The sequence below is a fragment of the Mytilus galloprovincialis genome, chromosome 2 (assembly GCF_965363235.1).
Source record: "Mytilus galloprovincialis chromosome 2, xbMytGall1.hap1.1, whole genome shotgun sequence".
NCBI lineage: Eukaryota > Metazoa > Mollusca > Bivalvia > Mytilida > Mytilidae > Mytilus > Mytilus galloprovincialis.
In genome coordinates, this window is record NC_134839.1 from 8,883,512 (window position 1) to 8,899,923 (window position 16,412).

General features: G+C 32.0%; 1 protein-coding gene and 1 long non-coding RNA gene across 2 annotated transcripts in view; both read left to right on the plus strand.

Moving 5' to 3' along the window:
* The window catches only part of LOC143062821 (uncharacterized protein C05D11.1-like), a 41,330-nt gene that overhangs the window by 17,607 nt on the left and 7,311 nt on the right, over positions 1-16,412 (plus strand). The window contains exons 8-15 of the mRNA XM_076234634.1: positions 1,133-1,224; positions 2,051-2,147; positions 2,874-2,948; positions 11,369-11,479; positions 12,623-12,766; positions 13,544-13,720; positions 14,816-14,918; positions 15,663-15,793. Of these exons, the coding sequence (XP_076090749.1) occupies positions 1,133-1,224; positions 2,051-2,147; positions 2,874-2,948; positions 11,369-11,479; positions 12,623-12,766; positions 13,544-13,720; positions 14,816-14,918; positions 15,663-15,793 (930 nt within the window). The remainder of the gene's footprint in view (positions 1-1,132; positions 1,225-2,050; positions 2,148-2,873; positions 2,949-11,368; positions 11,480-12,622; positions 12,767-13,543; positions 13,721-14,815; positions 14,919-15,662; positions 15,794-16,412) is intronic.
* Positions 4,583-7,280, plus strand: LOC143062822 (uncharacterized). The gene is made up of 2 exons (XR_012974855.1): positions 4,583-4,709; positions 7,095-7,280. It is a non-coding gene; the product is annotated as an uncharacterized LOC143062822 (long non-coding RNA).

Here is a 16,412-nt window from a genome sequence, read left to right on the forward strand (position 1 = left end):
AGAGTTATTGCCCTTTAAGGACAATTTTACACAATTTAAAAAGAAAAAAAAATACAATGAAATTGTCCACTCAATCTCTTAAACGAAAGATTAATGCCAAAAAATCAAGGTGAGCGATTCAGGCTCTTGAGAGCCTCTTGTTGATTATGGGCCCAGTTTTCAAGTTGGTTCAAATCAGGATCCAAAATTATTATATTAAGTATTGTGCAATATCAAGAAATTTTCAATTGCAGAGTATTCAGCAATAGCAAGAAATCTTCAATTGCACAGTATTGTGTAATAGCAAATATTTTCAATTGCACAGTATTGCGCAATAGCAAGAAATATCTAATTGCACAATATTGTGCAATAGCAAGAAATTTTCAATTGGAGTTATCTTTCTTTGTCCAGAATAGTAGTTGAATCAACTTAAATCATTGTTTTATACAATATACAATGTATATTCACTTTTACTACCAACTGATAAATTAAAACAATCTTTACCATTCAGTGATAACAAGCATTTTATTTTACATTTTAATATCTTATGATGTATTTAAATGAGTAGTTATTGTTGCAAACTCCATTAGAAATTTGAATTGAGATCAGTTTTGGAAAAAGGGAAAGGGGGATGTGAAAAAAATGGGGGGGGGGATAAATTTTTCTTATTACGGATTTCATAAATAAAAAGAAAATTTCTTCAAAACATTTTTTTGGGAGGATTAATATTCAACAGCATAGTGAATTGCTCAAAGGCAAAAAAAATATTTTAAGTTCATTAGACCACATTAAACCTATGCTGTGTCAACTATTTAATCACAATCCAAATTTAGAGCTGAATCCAGCTTGAATGTTGTGTCCATACTTGCCCCAACCGTTCAGGGTTCAGGGTTCAACCTCTGCAGTCGTATAAAGCTGTGCCCTGTGGAGCATCTGGTTATTGATCTTATAAAAAGTAGGCTGACAAAGAAAATGTTCAACACAGTGAGAAAATCATGCACACAGAGTATATTTATATCTATTTTGTTTATTCTGGAGCTTTTAGCTGTGTAATGTTGAAAATAATAATTAATTGTCGCATGAAAAAAAAATATAACTGACCAGTTGAAATTTAATTAAATCATAAATTAACAGAAAATATTATACATTACAGGTGAGCAGTTCAGTCATTGAGAATTCAGAGTCTTGTTTGTATTTTATGTTTCAAGATGTAAACACAGAAAAGCTTTGTGATATCAAGCCAAAGTAAGTTTCAATTCTCTAATTTTTTCATAACATATTTTTTGCCATAGAAGGCTTAGATCGCCTTTGGCTATTTTCTGCTCTTTGGTCAGGTTGTTGTCTCTTTGACACATTCCCCATTTCCATTCTCAATTTTATCAAAAAAATATCATGAAGATAAGTTCTTGCTAAAAATCCAATGACCTGTATGAATTTACACCCATCATTTAGGCCTAAATGAGAAGTCATTTTATGAAAATTACAAGCGTAAAATATATTAGAAGTGGCGTAAATGAGCAGTAATCCAGGCGTCAGTAGGACGGAATATGCAGTGAAATATGCAAATTAGTTACACCCGTAAAATGCTTCTATAAATTACACCTACAAATATTACGCCTGAAAAAGACTTAATATGAAGTGTGGAATAAAACTGACACCAGGAAAAAAAATTACGCTTGGAAAAAAGTTAGAATAACCTGTATTTTATTAATTTATTGGTGGTTGGTTAATGACTAGTAGCAAATATTGCATGCATAGTTTAGGCAATAACATGTTATTGTGTTACAAGCTTAAGTCTGTTAGCTACTTTGTGCTAGATTGACACCAAGAATTAGATTTCTTACCTTCTATGCTGATAATTTTTTAAAATTGATTACTTTCTTTCCTACTCATACTTATATACTAGTTTTGAAGTCTTTTGTTTGACCTGGCAAGGGATCAACTCCAGGACCTTCCATTTGAGGCATTCGTCAGGTGGTTCTTTTTAAGACTTGTAAAAAAGAAGGAGTCCAATTCTCACACCTTTGAAAATCCCCCTAAATGATTGCTGTATCTTACTTGTTTATTTCAGATTCCTGGAAGTTATGAAGAAAACAATGACAGATAGTTTAGATATGACTAGAATGCAAAATATCATTAATAAAAAAGTTTTAGAAGCTTTGAATAATGTAAGATGTTTAACTTGTTATTTGTATGAACGTAATAGGAATAATTCTCTTCATTTTCTTTAACAAAAATGCCACAAAAGTGTTTTCTGAATGACATATTGTCATTGTTTAAATAAAATTTGTGTTAAATTGCAGATGAATTTTTTATTTGAAATATTTACTAAAATGCAAAATTATTTGGTGTAATTAGTTTTATCTGCAATGAAAATAAATGAGTAAGAGGTAAAACCAGAGGGTTGGTTGGATAGTTCAAGAATTTGTTTCTACTCACTTAAGAATGTCCCTGATAGTAATATTTTGGGTATAAGTCATTTAACTTTCCTGTTATAAAAAATAATTTCATTGGGTGAATATTCATTATTTGTTTGAAATTTCAGAAAAATATATATAAAATTTGACTGAAAATTCAAATGTTTTGTATATGTTTTGAACAAGTTTTTGTATAAATTATTATGTGTACAATAAAAATGTACAAATTATAATTTATATTTTCAGTTTGTACAAATTGTAATTTGTATCAAAAGTGCCATACACATATTCATTTAAATTTGTACAAAAAACATCAAAGGAAATGCTATAATACTATTCAAACCTCTTACTTGTGACTGTACTTGTCCCTGGCAAGAAAAAGGGGATATTAAAGAATATTAAAGATAACAAAGTTGTCTCTCAGTAAACATGGTACCAGATATAACATGCTACATTAACTTATTTATCTCATTATAGGTAGAAGAATGTCCACATGATTCTATAGCTTTTATCATTATTGGAGATTTCCTGTATGGGGATACAAAAGAGGATGTAAGTACATGTATGAGAAAGGAGCATATAATATATATATACCCTTATCATGAGCTAATTTCATTTCATTCATTTTCTACTTACCACCTGAGAAATATACATACGGATATTACTTTCCTTACCAGTCCAGACTTCGCAATTAAAATAAAACATCTAGATGACGGAGATACTTCCAAACGGATTTACGTCACCTACATGCTTTACTCTACCTGTACCCCAGTTTTATTTTTTGCGCCGAAGAGTTCAGACGTTAAAAAATATTTTCAATAAAAGTTTAAGATAATGAGAAGTGAAGGCTTGGATGCCTATGTCGAGGAAGACACTTCTTCTGTGTTAGAGGATAATTCAATGGCCTCCGACAAAGTCACTTCCGCTCCAGGGAAGAAAGGTAAGAAACGTACTTCTTCTCGTAGCAAGAAAGACAATTTGTCAGACTTAGAAAGTCGTATGATAGCAAGAATTGAACAACAGGACAAGCAAGTCAATTCTATGAATGATAAAATGGGTAAATTATTAGATTTACTTCAAGACAAGCGTACTGACACCGGAAATGAAGTTCCAAGGTCAGAACATGAGTATCAAAATACGGTCACAGTCGAGGCATTTAGTGCTGCTCGCAGACCTCTTATCCCGTTGAATAGTGCTATTAATGAGCACCAAAATAGCGGTGATGATATTGACACACTATCTGTTCTAATTTCGGATTCGGAACGTCAAAATAGTGGCTTTTTATTCAGTGCAGAGGGCTCTGAGAATTCTAGAAATTCTGATCATGAAGATGTCAATACTTGTGACAGTAGATCAGTGTTAGTTAAATCTGGTGAACATGACAGGTTCCAGAAATATTTAGGCAACAGAAATGAGAAATCTTGTGAAACAGAGAAGCAAGATAATTCTGTGAGTCATACACTAGGTGACAAGTTTGGTCTAGATGCTTATACTTCGTTAAAGACTGAGAAAACAGGTTTAGTGTTAGAACAAAACCAAATTGATGTTTTACGTGGTTCTTGGAGATCAGAGACTCCTCACAAAATCACTAGTTATAAGGAAAATTATAGACTAAGTTTCCCAATAGATACAAGTTGTCAAGAATACTTTAATGTACCGACAATGGACAATACAGTAGAAAGTTTACTGATGAAAAGATATGGGCCAAAGGCTGCTTTTGGCAGAGTCCCAAGTTTATTTACTAAGAACTTAAAGTCACTTGAAAGGTTAGCTTATCAGGGTCAAGTTGCGGCCCGCATGGGATTGATCACAACCTGTTATTTGCAACAAGCAAGTGGAAATTTATTGGATAATTTAACATCTGATTCATCAAATTTAGATAGTGCAATTCAGAATGTAAGAGACATATTTGCTTTGTCAACCAAAAGCTTAGATCAGACTGTGAGAACTGGAGCTTTTCACCACATGATACGTCGTCGTGCTACCATGTATGATACAGGTCTAAATGAACTAAGAGACTATGCTAACACAATTGTGACTTTACCATTAACAGCAGATGGTATATTTGGTTCTCAGTTTGATACCAAAATGAAAGAGAAAACTGACAGAAATAAACAATTAGCTGAAGTTTTGCCTGATAATAGAAGAGTTTCAGTTGGTTCACAGTTAGGTAAAAGAAAACCAACGGCTACAGTTAATTCAGAGTCAACATTTGTGAAAAAGCCTAAATTTGACAGTAACTTTAAGATACCAAAGAAGAACTTTGGGGAGTTCAAGTCATCTGGTAAACAGACGCAAGCTACCAAACCATGGGTAAGTTCTTTCTCTAATGTGAAGAAAAAATATAGTTCCTGACGCCAAAAATCTAATGTTGTTGCCTCAGATACCAGTGGGAGGGAGGTTAAAACATTTTATTCAGGAATGGGAATCAATAACAGACGATCAATGGGTACTGAAAACTTTACAAGAGGGTTTGAAATTAGAATTTAAAGAAACTCCTCACTTGACAGGTATAAAACACACTTCTGTCAATGCGAGGAAGCTACCTATTATTTTAGCAGAGGTAGAAGATTTAATAGAAAAAAATGCAATAGAGATTGTACCTCAAGCAGAGATACATCAAGGTTTTTACAGTACACTTTTTCTGGTTCCAAAGAAAACAGGCGATTTAAGACCTGTAATAAACTTGAAACCTCTCAACCAGTATCTGAGGAAGTAACATTTCAAAATGGACACTTTAACAAAAGTTTTGAATCTAGTAAAACCCCAAGATTGGGCGTTGTCTCTCGATCTGAAAGATGCATATCTCCATATTCCAGTTCATAAAACACACAGAAAGTTTCTACGTTTTTGCATACAAGGCAAATGTTACCAATTTGTAGCTCTGTGTTTCGGTCCTTCTCAAGCACCTCGAGTGTTCACAAAAATAGTTACTGTAGTAGCAGCTCATCTGAGAATTCAAAACATACGCCTAGCAACTTATTTGGACGATTGGTTACTAGTGAATGCTCAAGAGAATATGCTAATTTCAGACAGAGAGAAAACACTCAATCTTCTGATAAAACTGGGATTTATAGTAAATCTTCAAAAATCTTCTCTTATCCCATCACAAGAGATCACTTACATAGGGGCATTATTCAATTTCAAGAAGGAGATAGTTTCTCCAACTATGGAAAGAATTTTAAAATTAGAAATGTTAGTGATAAGCATAATGAAGAGACACAATACAGCAAGAGATTATCTAATGTTGTTGGGTTTGATAGCGTCTTGCATAGAATTGATCCCCAATGCACGCCTTTATATGAGGCCTATCCAATTACATCTACTTCATTTCTGGAAACCATCCACCAGAGATCCATTTACTCAACACCTAAAAGATCATTTGAATTGGTGGTTGGACAGAGCAAACACTACCAAGGGCAAATCATTACACCAGTGGTCGGCAACCCTCACAATAACAACAGATGCTTCAAAGACAGGGTTTGGGGGTCACATGAACAATCAGATTTTTCAAGGTTTTTGGTCGGTTCAAGAACAGAAACAACACATAAATCTCTTGGAATTGGAAGCTGTAATTCGAACAGTACAACATTTCCTACCACAATTACAAAATCAAAATGTGCTACTCAAATGCGACAACACAACAGTCGTTCAATATGTAAACAAACAGGGGGGCACCAAGTCCATACACCTTTGTTACAAGACATGGTGTCTAATGAGAATGGCTATTCAGAACAATCTGACATTCAGAGCAGCTCACATAGCGGGGAAATTAAACGTTCTTGCAGATCATCTGTCTCGAAACAAAATACAACCCACAGAGTGGACACTGAACAATCAGATAGTTCAATCAGTGTTTGCAATGTGGGGAGAACCAACAATAGATTTGTTTGCCTCAGTACACAATCACAAGAGACCAGTGTTTTGTGCTTGGATACCTTATCCCAGTGCTCTAGCAGTAGACGCTCTGTCGATATCATGGGAAAAAATGTGGGCATATGCATTTCCACCAATATGTCTAATTCCAAAAGTACTAAAACACATGAGTCAATTCAATTGTCGACTAATTCTGATAGCTCCAATGTGTCCAAGAAGACATTGGTACACAGAGCTTCTTCAAAAATCAGTAGCAAGTCCAATAAAACTACCAATAAGGCAAAATCTTCTTTATCAACCAAAAACAAACATTTACATGTTTACCATCCAAATCCCGAAGTGTTCACGCTAACAGCCTGGCTGCTCTCCACAAAAATTTCAGAAATAAGGGATTTTCAAGAGAAACTAGAAAGCTTCTCAGAGCATCATGGAGATCTGACACACAGCAAGACTATGCTTGTAAATTCAAAAGATTTCATAGTTGGTGTAGTGAACGGGAAAAAGATCCCTATGCAGCTACTTTAGCAGAATGTGCAGATTTTTTATCTCATTTGTACACTTCAGGTTTACAATACCGTACTATAGCAGGTTATAGGTCAATGTTATTGTCATTGCTATCTCCAATAGATAATGTTCCAATTGGGCAACATCCCTATATTATTAGACTACTTAGAGGGGTTTTCAATTCTAGACCGCCTAAAGTAAATTTAGTCCCAGAATGGGATTTACAAAAAGTGTTGGACATGTTGCAAAAGTCTCCTTTTGAACCTTTATTGAAAGCTGATATTAAATGCTTAACTAATAAAGTGGTTTTTCTTACAGCAATCACAACGTACAGGAGGTGCTCAGACTTACAAGCATTGAGGATAGGAGAGGGGTTTGTGAATGTTCAGAAGAAAGGACTTGTTTTCTTGAGACCAGGTTTATCAAAACAAGATAGACCAAATCATTATGGAACTAAAATTTTTGTGCCTTACTTTGAACACAATAAAAAATTGGATCCTAAAAGAGCCATTGCGATTTATTTGAAACGTACAGAAGAAACAAGGAAAGATGAAGGAAAACTTTTCTTGTCAACGGTTAAACCATTCAAACCGGTTACATCACAAACAATTTCTAGATGGTTAGTGAATACCATCAAAATGGCATATGAAAATACAGATTTTAAAGTTAAAGCTCACAGTACGAGAGCAATTGGACCTTCATGGGCTTTATTTAATGGGGCTAGTATGAAGAGTATTTTAGAGTCCGCTGACTGGTCTACTGATACAACTTTCATCAAGTTTTATTTGAGAAATGTAGATGTTAAGGTTTTATCCTGATGGGTATATAACAGATTGTTTTTAAAATCATCAAAAAGACTGATATATTTTTAACTGTAATGTGCAGTTCGAAAAAAAAAAAAAAAAAAAAAAGATAAAAAGACTAAAGAAAAGAAGAAAAAAATAAAGACATTGTAAATATTGTATAGTGTACAGAAGAATGTTTTTAAAAATGAACAAGTGGTATAAAGTAAAGATTATACCCAGGATGAAGAGACGCAGAGCCATAGAAAATTACCCTACCACCAGAGAGGTAAGGCTTTGTAATCTATCCGTATGTATATTTCTCAGGTGGTAAGTAGAAAATGAATGAAATGAAATTCTAAATTTGTTTTCAAATTCAGATTTTATGAATGAAGTTTTCTACTTACCACCTGATAATTACCCAACCAACCTCCCCACGTAATTTTCTATAGTAGTAATAAGGTTACTGAAAAAAAATAGAAAAAACAAAACTGGGGTACAGGTAGAGTAAAGCATGTAGGTGACGTAAATCCGTTTGGAAGTATCTCCGTCATCTAGATGTTTTATTTTAATTGCGAAGTCTGGACTGGTAAGGAAAGTAATATCCGTATGTATATTTCTCAGGTGGTAAGTAGAAAACTTCATTCATAAAATCTGAATTTGAAAACAAATTTAGAATTTTCCATTTCAGAATCAAAGACATTCTGGGTAATATTTTCAAAAGTGTACACCAAAATGTTGTGATTGGTTTAAAATGTTCTAAACAAATGGAAATCAACCAATGACGTAACATTATTTTCATTTTGGTGTTCAAACAATGGGATTACCCATATCCTTCTGAAAAAGCTAATTAATCATCTCCAATTCAAAGGAGTAGGGCATTAAGGCCTGGATTTGACCCCGAAAAAATAAATGTTTGATATCTATTTCAAATTGGCATATAATGTTTAGAAATGCATAGGTTCAAGAAATATGAAAAAAAAAACCATAAAGATTTTTACCTGATGACATCACAATTATGTCATGATATGTACTATTTCCCAAAAAACAATGAAAAATATAGATTTTATGCAGTTTTCCATCTATATTTCTGTTATGGAAACATCGTGCGCAGGCAAGAAACAACAAAATAATTTAACAGAAGCTTTATTATTACTTTTGACATAGTCCCACAAATATAAAGTTGTTTCTTGGGTGCGCACATACTTTTTCAATCTGAAATATACATAAAATTTGATGTAAAACAAGGAAAGTCACAAAATTTTACAAAATATGCAAAATAAATTATGATTTGTTGCCATGGAAATTTGTTCAATGTCAAATTCGTTTTGTTTCTCTGATTACCTTGTACTGTAGTACGGTTTTCAGTTATTTAAGAATATATATATAATAACTTTTAAATTTGCAGTAATTTTGGGCCAAATAAGGGCCTTATTGCCTCTACTCCTTTATGTTTGTGTATAAACCAGAACCCCAAAATCTAAGTTCATGAATACGTAATGAAGGAAAATAGAAATTATATGTTATGTAGATTAAGAAATAATTGCAAGGTTTTTATACGACCGCAAAATTTGAAAAATTTTTCGTCGTATATTGCTATCACGTTGGCGTCGTCGGCTACGTCGTCGTCGTCGTCGTCGTCGTCGTCCGAATACTTTTAGTTTTCGCACTCTAACTTTAGTAAAAGTGAATGGAAATCTATGAAATTTTAACACAAGGTTTATGACCACAAAAGGAAGGTTGGTATTGATTTTGGGAGTTTTGGTCCCAACATTTTAGGAATTAGGGGCCAAAAAGGGCCCAAATAAGCATTTTCTTGGTTTTCGCACTATAACTTTAGTTTAAGTTAATAGAAATCTATGAAATTTTGACACAAGGTTTATGACCACAAAAGGAAGGTTGGGATTGATTTTGGGAGTTTTGGTTCCAACAGTTTAGGAATTAAGGGCCAAAAAAGGGCCCAAATAAGCATTATTCTTGGTTTTTGCACCATAACTTTAGTATAAGTAAATAGAAATCTATGAAATTTAAACACAAGGTTTATGACCATAAAATGAAGGTTGGGTTTGATTTTGGGAGTTTTGGTCCTAACAGTTTAGGAATAAGGGGCCCAAATTGGGGTCCAAAATTAAACTTTGTTTGTTTTCATCAAAAATTGAATAATTGGGGATTTTGATATGCCAAATCTAACTGTGTATGTAGATTCTTAATTTTTGGTCCAGTTTTCAAATTGGTCTACATTAAGGTCCAAAGGGTCCAAAATTAAACTAAGTTTGATTTTAACAAAAATTAAATTCTTGGGCTTATTAATATGCTTTATCTAAATATGTACTTTGATTTTTGATTATGGGCCCAGTTTTCAAGTTGGTCCAAATCAGGATTCCATATCAAGTATTGTGCAATAGCAAGAAATTTTCAATTGCACAGTATTGCACAATAGCAAGAAATATCTAATTGCACAATATTGTGCAATAACAATTAATTTTCAATGAGAATTATCTTTCTTTGTATAGAATAGTAGTTGATAATATATGTTGGAAATTTGCCAGACATGACTATGATGTCATTTTCTATTTTTATTTGCCAATAACTTTATGTAAATAACTTCATTGGAAATTTGCCAATATAAAATGTTGCTGATGAAGCTTTTTTTCCTTATCTTATCTAAAATGTTTTTAGATAATGTATGTTGGACATTTGCCAGACATGACTATGATGTCATTTTCTATTTTTATTTGCCAATAACTTTATGTAAATAACTTCATTGGAAATTTGCCAATATAAAATGTTGCTGATGAAGTTATTTTTATTGTTTTATACAATAAACAATGTATATTCACTTTTACTACCAACCAATCTTTACCATTCAGTGATAACAAATACTTTATTTTACATTTTAATATTTTATGATGTATTTAAAAGAGTAGTTATTGTTGCAAACTCCATTAGAAATTTGAATTGATATCAGTTTTGGAAAAAGGGAAGCGGGGATGTGAAAAAAAAGGGGGGGGGTGGTTTAAATTTTTCTCATTTCAGATTTCATAAATAAAAAGAAAATTTCTTCAAACATTTTTTTGAGAGGATTAATATTCAACAGCATAGTGAATTGCTCAAAGGCAAAAAAAAAACTTTTAAGTTCATTAGACCACATTCATTCTGTGTCAGAAACCTATGCTGTGTCAACTATTTAATTTTAGATTTAAAAAGTTTGAAGAAGAAATCTTTAATTGATTTGTAAAATCTTGACATTTGTTTTGTGTAAAAAAAAACCATGTAATGTCAAAAATTTGATCACAATCCAAATTCAGAGCTGTATCACGCTTGAATGTTTTGTCCATACTTGCCCCAACTGTTCAGGGTTCGACCTCTGCGGTCGTATAAAGCTGCGCCCTGCGGAGCACCTGGTTATAAATGTCATCAATGGGACTGAATGAGTATTGCAACTTCTCCGCTAAACCAATGGTGTTTATATTAGGAGTAATAGAAAATACTGATCTGCCTAAAATCAGAATACTGTAAATTCAGAAATAATTACATGCATTTATTATTATTGCGATTTTGTCATTTTAGATTAACATGCGATTATTATTTTATCGATATTGAGAAAAATCCTTTTTAATTCATACAAAATAATCAAAATGCGAGTTTAAATTATTGCGATTATAACCCTGTTGAATTTTTTGCAATAATAATAACTTCACAATAATTAGTTAAACGATAGTTCATCTATTCATTTTCCTATGTCTATTTTAAAAAAGTAAGTACATGTAGTTCCTTTTTTCAACTTTTATTTTTTACATATTTTGACAGCTTGAATCAAGAGTGAAGAACATCTCTCTGTTCAAGAAGATGAAATCAGAATCAGAAGATTACTGGAGAGATCTAATGAAGTCATATTACAGTGACAAACCACATGTTGTAGTGAGTATTGTAGAGTCTCTAATGAAGTCATATTACAGTGACAAACCACATGTTGTAGTGAGTATTGTAGAGTCTCTAATGAAGTCATATTACAGTGACAAACCACATGTTGTAGTGAGTATTGTAGAGTCTCTTATGAAGTCATATTACAGTGACAAACCACATGTTGTAGTGAGTATTGTAGAGTCTCTAATGAAGTCATATTACAGTGACAAACCACATGTTGTAGTGAGTATTGTAGAGTCTCTTATGAAGTCATATTACAGTGACAAACCACATGTTGTAGTGAGTATTGTAGAGTCTCTAATGAAGTCATATTACAGTGACAAACCACATGTTGTAGTGAGTATTGTAGAGTCTCTAATGAAGTCATATTACAGTGACAAACCACATGTTGTAGTGAGTATTGTAGAGTCTCTTATGAAGTCATATTACAGTGACAAACCACATGTTGTAGTGAGTATTGTAGAGTCTCTAATGAAGTCATATTACAGTGACAAACCACATGTTGTAGTGAGTATTGTAGAGTCTCTTATGAAGTCATATTACAGTGACAAACCACATGTTGTAGTGAGTATTGTAGAGTCTCTAATGAAGTCATATTACAGTGACAAACCACATGTTGTAGTGAGTATTGTAGAGTCTCTAGGTTTAGATACTGTTGACTCATTCTTATTCTTAGGATACAAGTTTCAATGCAAACCACAATTTTAAATGTTCAATAAAGTGCAATGTATTTATGGGCATGAATGCAGATTTTGGAAGAACAAAAAAAATCCTCAAAAATACAATTTTCACTCTGAAAATGCAGGAAAACTATACCCATGAAAATAAATGTATCCATAGAAGCTCCACAAAAAAGATAGAAGAGAAGTAACCATTTGTTAACATATGAATGATTTCTAGTTTAAGATTCTGATAATTATACTTCAATGATGTTGATTGTAAATACCACTACAAAAATACATTTCTTTACTTACCTGGGTCTTTATTTGTGACACACCTGTTATCAGAAGCTTTGCAGCAGATTAAAATTGTATGTAAATAAAGATTAAAGGAGTAAGATTGTTGGCAAATTTAGATTTAAGATTTAAAATTGCTAGTAAATATAGACTATAGAAGTAAAATTGTCAGTAAATATAGATTATAGGCGAACCAAGTCAGAAAGAGATGGTTGAAATGGCTGAAACTGAGAAAAAAAGAGTTGAAAACCAACAGAAGGAACTTAAAGAAGAAGGGTTGAAACAAAAAGGAGAACAACTAAAAAATGCCACAGAACAAAATGAAGTTAGTGGATTTATTTTATAGTAACAAATAAAAAAGAAGACATGGTATGATTGCCAATGAGGCAACTCTTCATAAGAGACCAAATGACAGAGAAATAAACAACTATAGGTCACGGTACAGCCTTCAACAATGAGCAAACCATACAGCATAGTCCACTACAAAAGTCCCAAAAGTCCCCTAAATACAAATGTAAATCAATTCAAATAAGAAAACTAATTGACTAATTTATGTACAAAATAATGAACGAAAAACAAATATGTAACACAGTAACAAACGGCAACCACTGAATTACAGGCTCCTGACGGGACAGGCACATACATACATAATGTGGCAGGGTTTATCATGTTAGCACGCTCTCAACCCTCTCTTTTACAGGGGACAGTGGTGTAACAGTTCAACATAAGAACAAACTATAAAAATCAGTTTAAAACTTAACTAATCAGATAGTTATAAATAGAAATACATCCAACAAAAACTTAGGGTGGACATGGCCAACTTGTGATATTTGTACATCCTAACAACAAAACGACATTCAGTACAAATCTGAGAGTACTCACAGCATATTCAATAAAGTCAATAACAACTAATAAAAAAATCATATTATATCAAAAGTTACAACCGCTATTCCATTAGATTATTGCAATATAGTTTAAGAATTAAAGTCTTGATATTTAGCAAGTTTTGCCATACAATTTCAAAGAATATATACTTGTTTTTGATGTTGGGTTGCTGTCCATCAATTCTTTTTTAATCCATTGTAACCTTTTATATTTTCAGAAAGAAGCACCAGAGTCAATGCTTACAAATGTTGCAGTGCCAGATGTTTCCAAGATTAACTTCCATTCTCTAAAAACCTCCTGTAATTATACAAAATCTGATAAAATTGACAAGTTTCCATTATCAGAGATTCCATGTAAATTTCAACTAGATGACATCAAGACCAATTTTGTTGAGGTATAAATATCATTTAGGATCTTAAAAAGTTCTGCAATTTTGTTTTCTTAGATATACAATATATAGTTATCACAAATGATAAGGAAAGCTCAACAGTCATACTTTGGCAGGTTAAGAACAATGGCAGCATGAAAGAAAAGGTCTAAATATTGTACAAACAAAACTGCAATACATATTTCCCTGTTATCTTGTTTGTTAAAAACACCTAAGATGTCATATAACCTGTCATTTTTCAAGGCATTTTTGCATGCAGAATTTGCCTGTGTTTTTTTATAAACCTTGCAATTGGTTAGGATTATAAAGACAATTTCCTTCTTTGTTTTGTCAATTTACAAGCAAATCTAACCCAATGTGTTCTTCATTAAATGTTCAATAATACTGCAAGAAATATTTAGTTTACCTTATATATTAATGACAATGTGTTTATTTAATCTACATAAGCTTTTGGAGAAAATGTCTTTTGAAAATGTTCAATTGAACTTTACAATGAGAAATCAAATTTAAATGTATAATAAAACAAGAATGTGTCCCCAGTACACAGATGCCCATCCGCTTTATCATTTTCTATGTTTAATGGACCTTGAAAATTTGGAAAAATCTCTAATTTGGCATTAAAATTAGAAAGTATATATCATAGGGAACATGTGTACTTAGTTTCAAGTTGATTGGAATTCAACTTCATCAAAGACTACCTTGATCAAAAACTTTAACCTAAACTTTAACCTGAAGTGGGACAAACGGAGGGACAAACGAACAGACGGACGAACGGATACACAGACCAGGAAACATAATGCCCATAAATGGGGCATAAAAATATATAATTTAAAATATATGTATATTAAATTCATGCATTGAATGTCTGTCAGGTTTACAATATATATATCTTCACATTAAAACCTGAAGGGAAAATAGCAGCAACTGTTGATCAACATTCGTGGAATGAATGATTTATTAAATTTGATATATTATGGATATGTAATAAATGGTAAAAATGTACAGAGAGGACTTAGTTTAGAATATATACATGCATTGGTTAAAAAGTTCTTAGAACTTTATTAGCATCAGAAACTAATCTCAATTTCTAAAATATTTAAGGTGAATGCCTTATTGGACTCCACTGAGTTATCTGAAGAAGATCGATATTATCTACCATTATTTTGTGAAGTGATCTTTGAAAGTCCAATCCTTCGTAATGGAGGTTTGTATTGTATTGTAAAATCTAATTGCAGCACTCATTACTTTGATGTACATGTATTTATTAAGAGACAAGTTGCAGTGAACATTCTGCTACCGTAAATTGGGTTATTTTGGTTGTATTTTTTTTTTTTGGTTATTTCGTGCCTCCAATGAAAGGGCAAAAATTAAACATACGAAGAAAATAAAGCAAACACTAAAACATTATAATATCTGACAACATGTTCACATCCTAAATATGATTTATTTTAATATGTTAGTGTACTTTTATAAACAGCTATACATCCATACAATTATAACTATCTTTTAAAGCAAAAATTTATACAATCTTTGAGGTGAGGATGATTTTGAAAAATAAAGGAAATTTTTGAACAAATTTTCTTTACTACTGTAAATTCAGAAATTATTGCATGCGTTTATTATTGCGATTTAGCCATTTAAGACTAAAATGCAATTTTAAGTTTATGCAATATTTAGAAAAACCTGTTTAATTCATATAAAAAAAATTAAAATGCGAGTTTAAACTAATGCAATTTTCACCCTGTCAAATTTTTCTTTAAAATTTCTGAATTACAGTATATACATGTTCTATGGAATAAAATAAAACATCACAGTTATGACGTTGTTGTTTTATTCTAAAATTATATGGATAGTCTGGGTTCAAAAGTAAATACTGATATAAGAGAAAAAAGAGCCTTACAAGCTCACTCTTCCCCTATAAATACTTTGATTTGGCCTAATTTTTCAGAACTAATTGACCATGAGGAAGTGATCAAACAGTTAGAGGCAGATACTATATCATTTAGTGGACGAGTTGGTGTCGGAGGATCAAAATTTTTATGTGGTACTTACCCTCAAATGGTTCAAGTGGAGTTGAAGGTAATATTTTCTAAGTTTAAAATTTTTTTTTTAAAATGTTATAAATTTCATGTGTCTGAAGAATTTTTCTGGATTTACCTTCACCAAGAACCCTAAAATTTGAATATCTGAAAGCCAAGGATGTATAAGAACTGAAAGACATGAAGAGCTATACGACCAAATATCCATCTAAGTCACTTTTTGACCTTTCTTAAATGATACAAAGGATTGTAGTATCATAGATTACATCAACATGAAGGAATAATTGTTGATTGGGTCTTTAATACCCATACTGTTATTTAGTACCTGCTCTTCTTCAGGACATATCACCCATTATAAGTCTCATTCTAGCAAATTCAATATTAGCCACATCATATGGCTACCAAGAAGAACCGATATTTGTTGAGTAATATTTTCAAGATGGCATTAATATTGAATATAACTAATAGCTTTGCATGTGATGTAAAGCAAAACAAATTTTGAGTCTCAATCTTTTACTGATATACAATAATAATTATCCTTAATTACTGAATTATTTCTTGTTTTCATCTTTTGTAACATAAAGAATACAATAACATGTGGTTAAATTTACATATTAACACATTCATTTTAATGAAATAGTCCATATATATGTCATGTG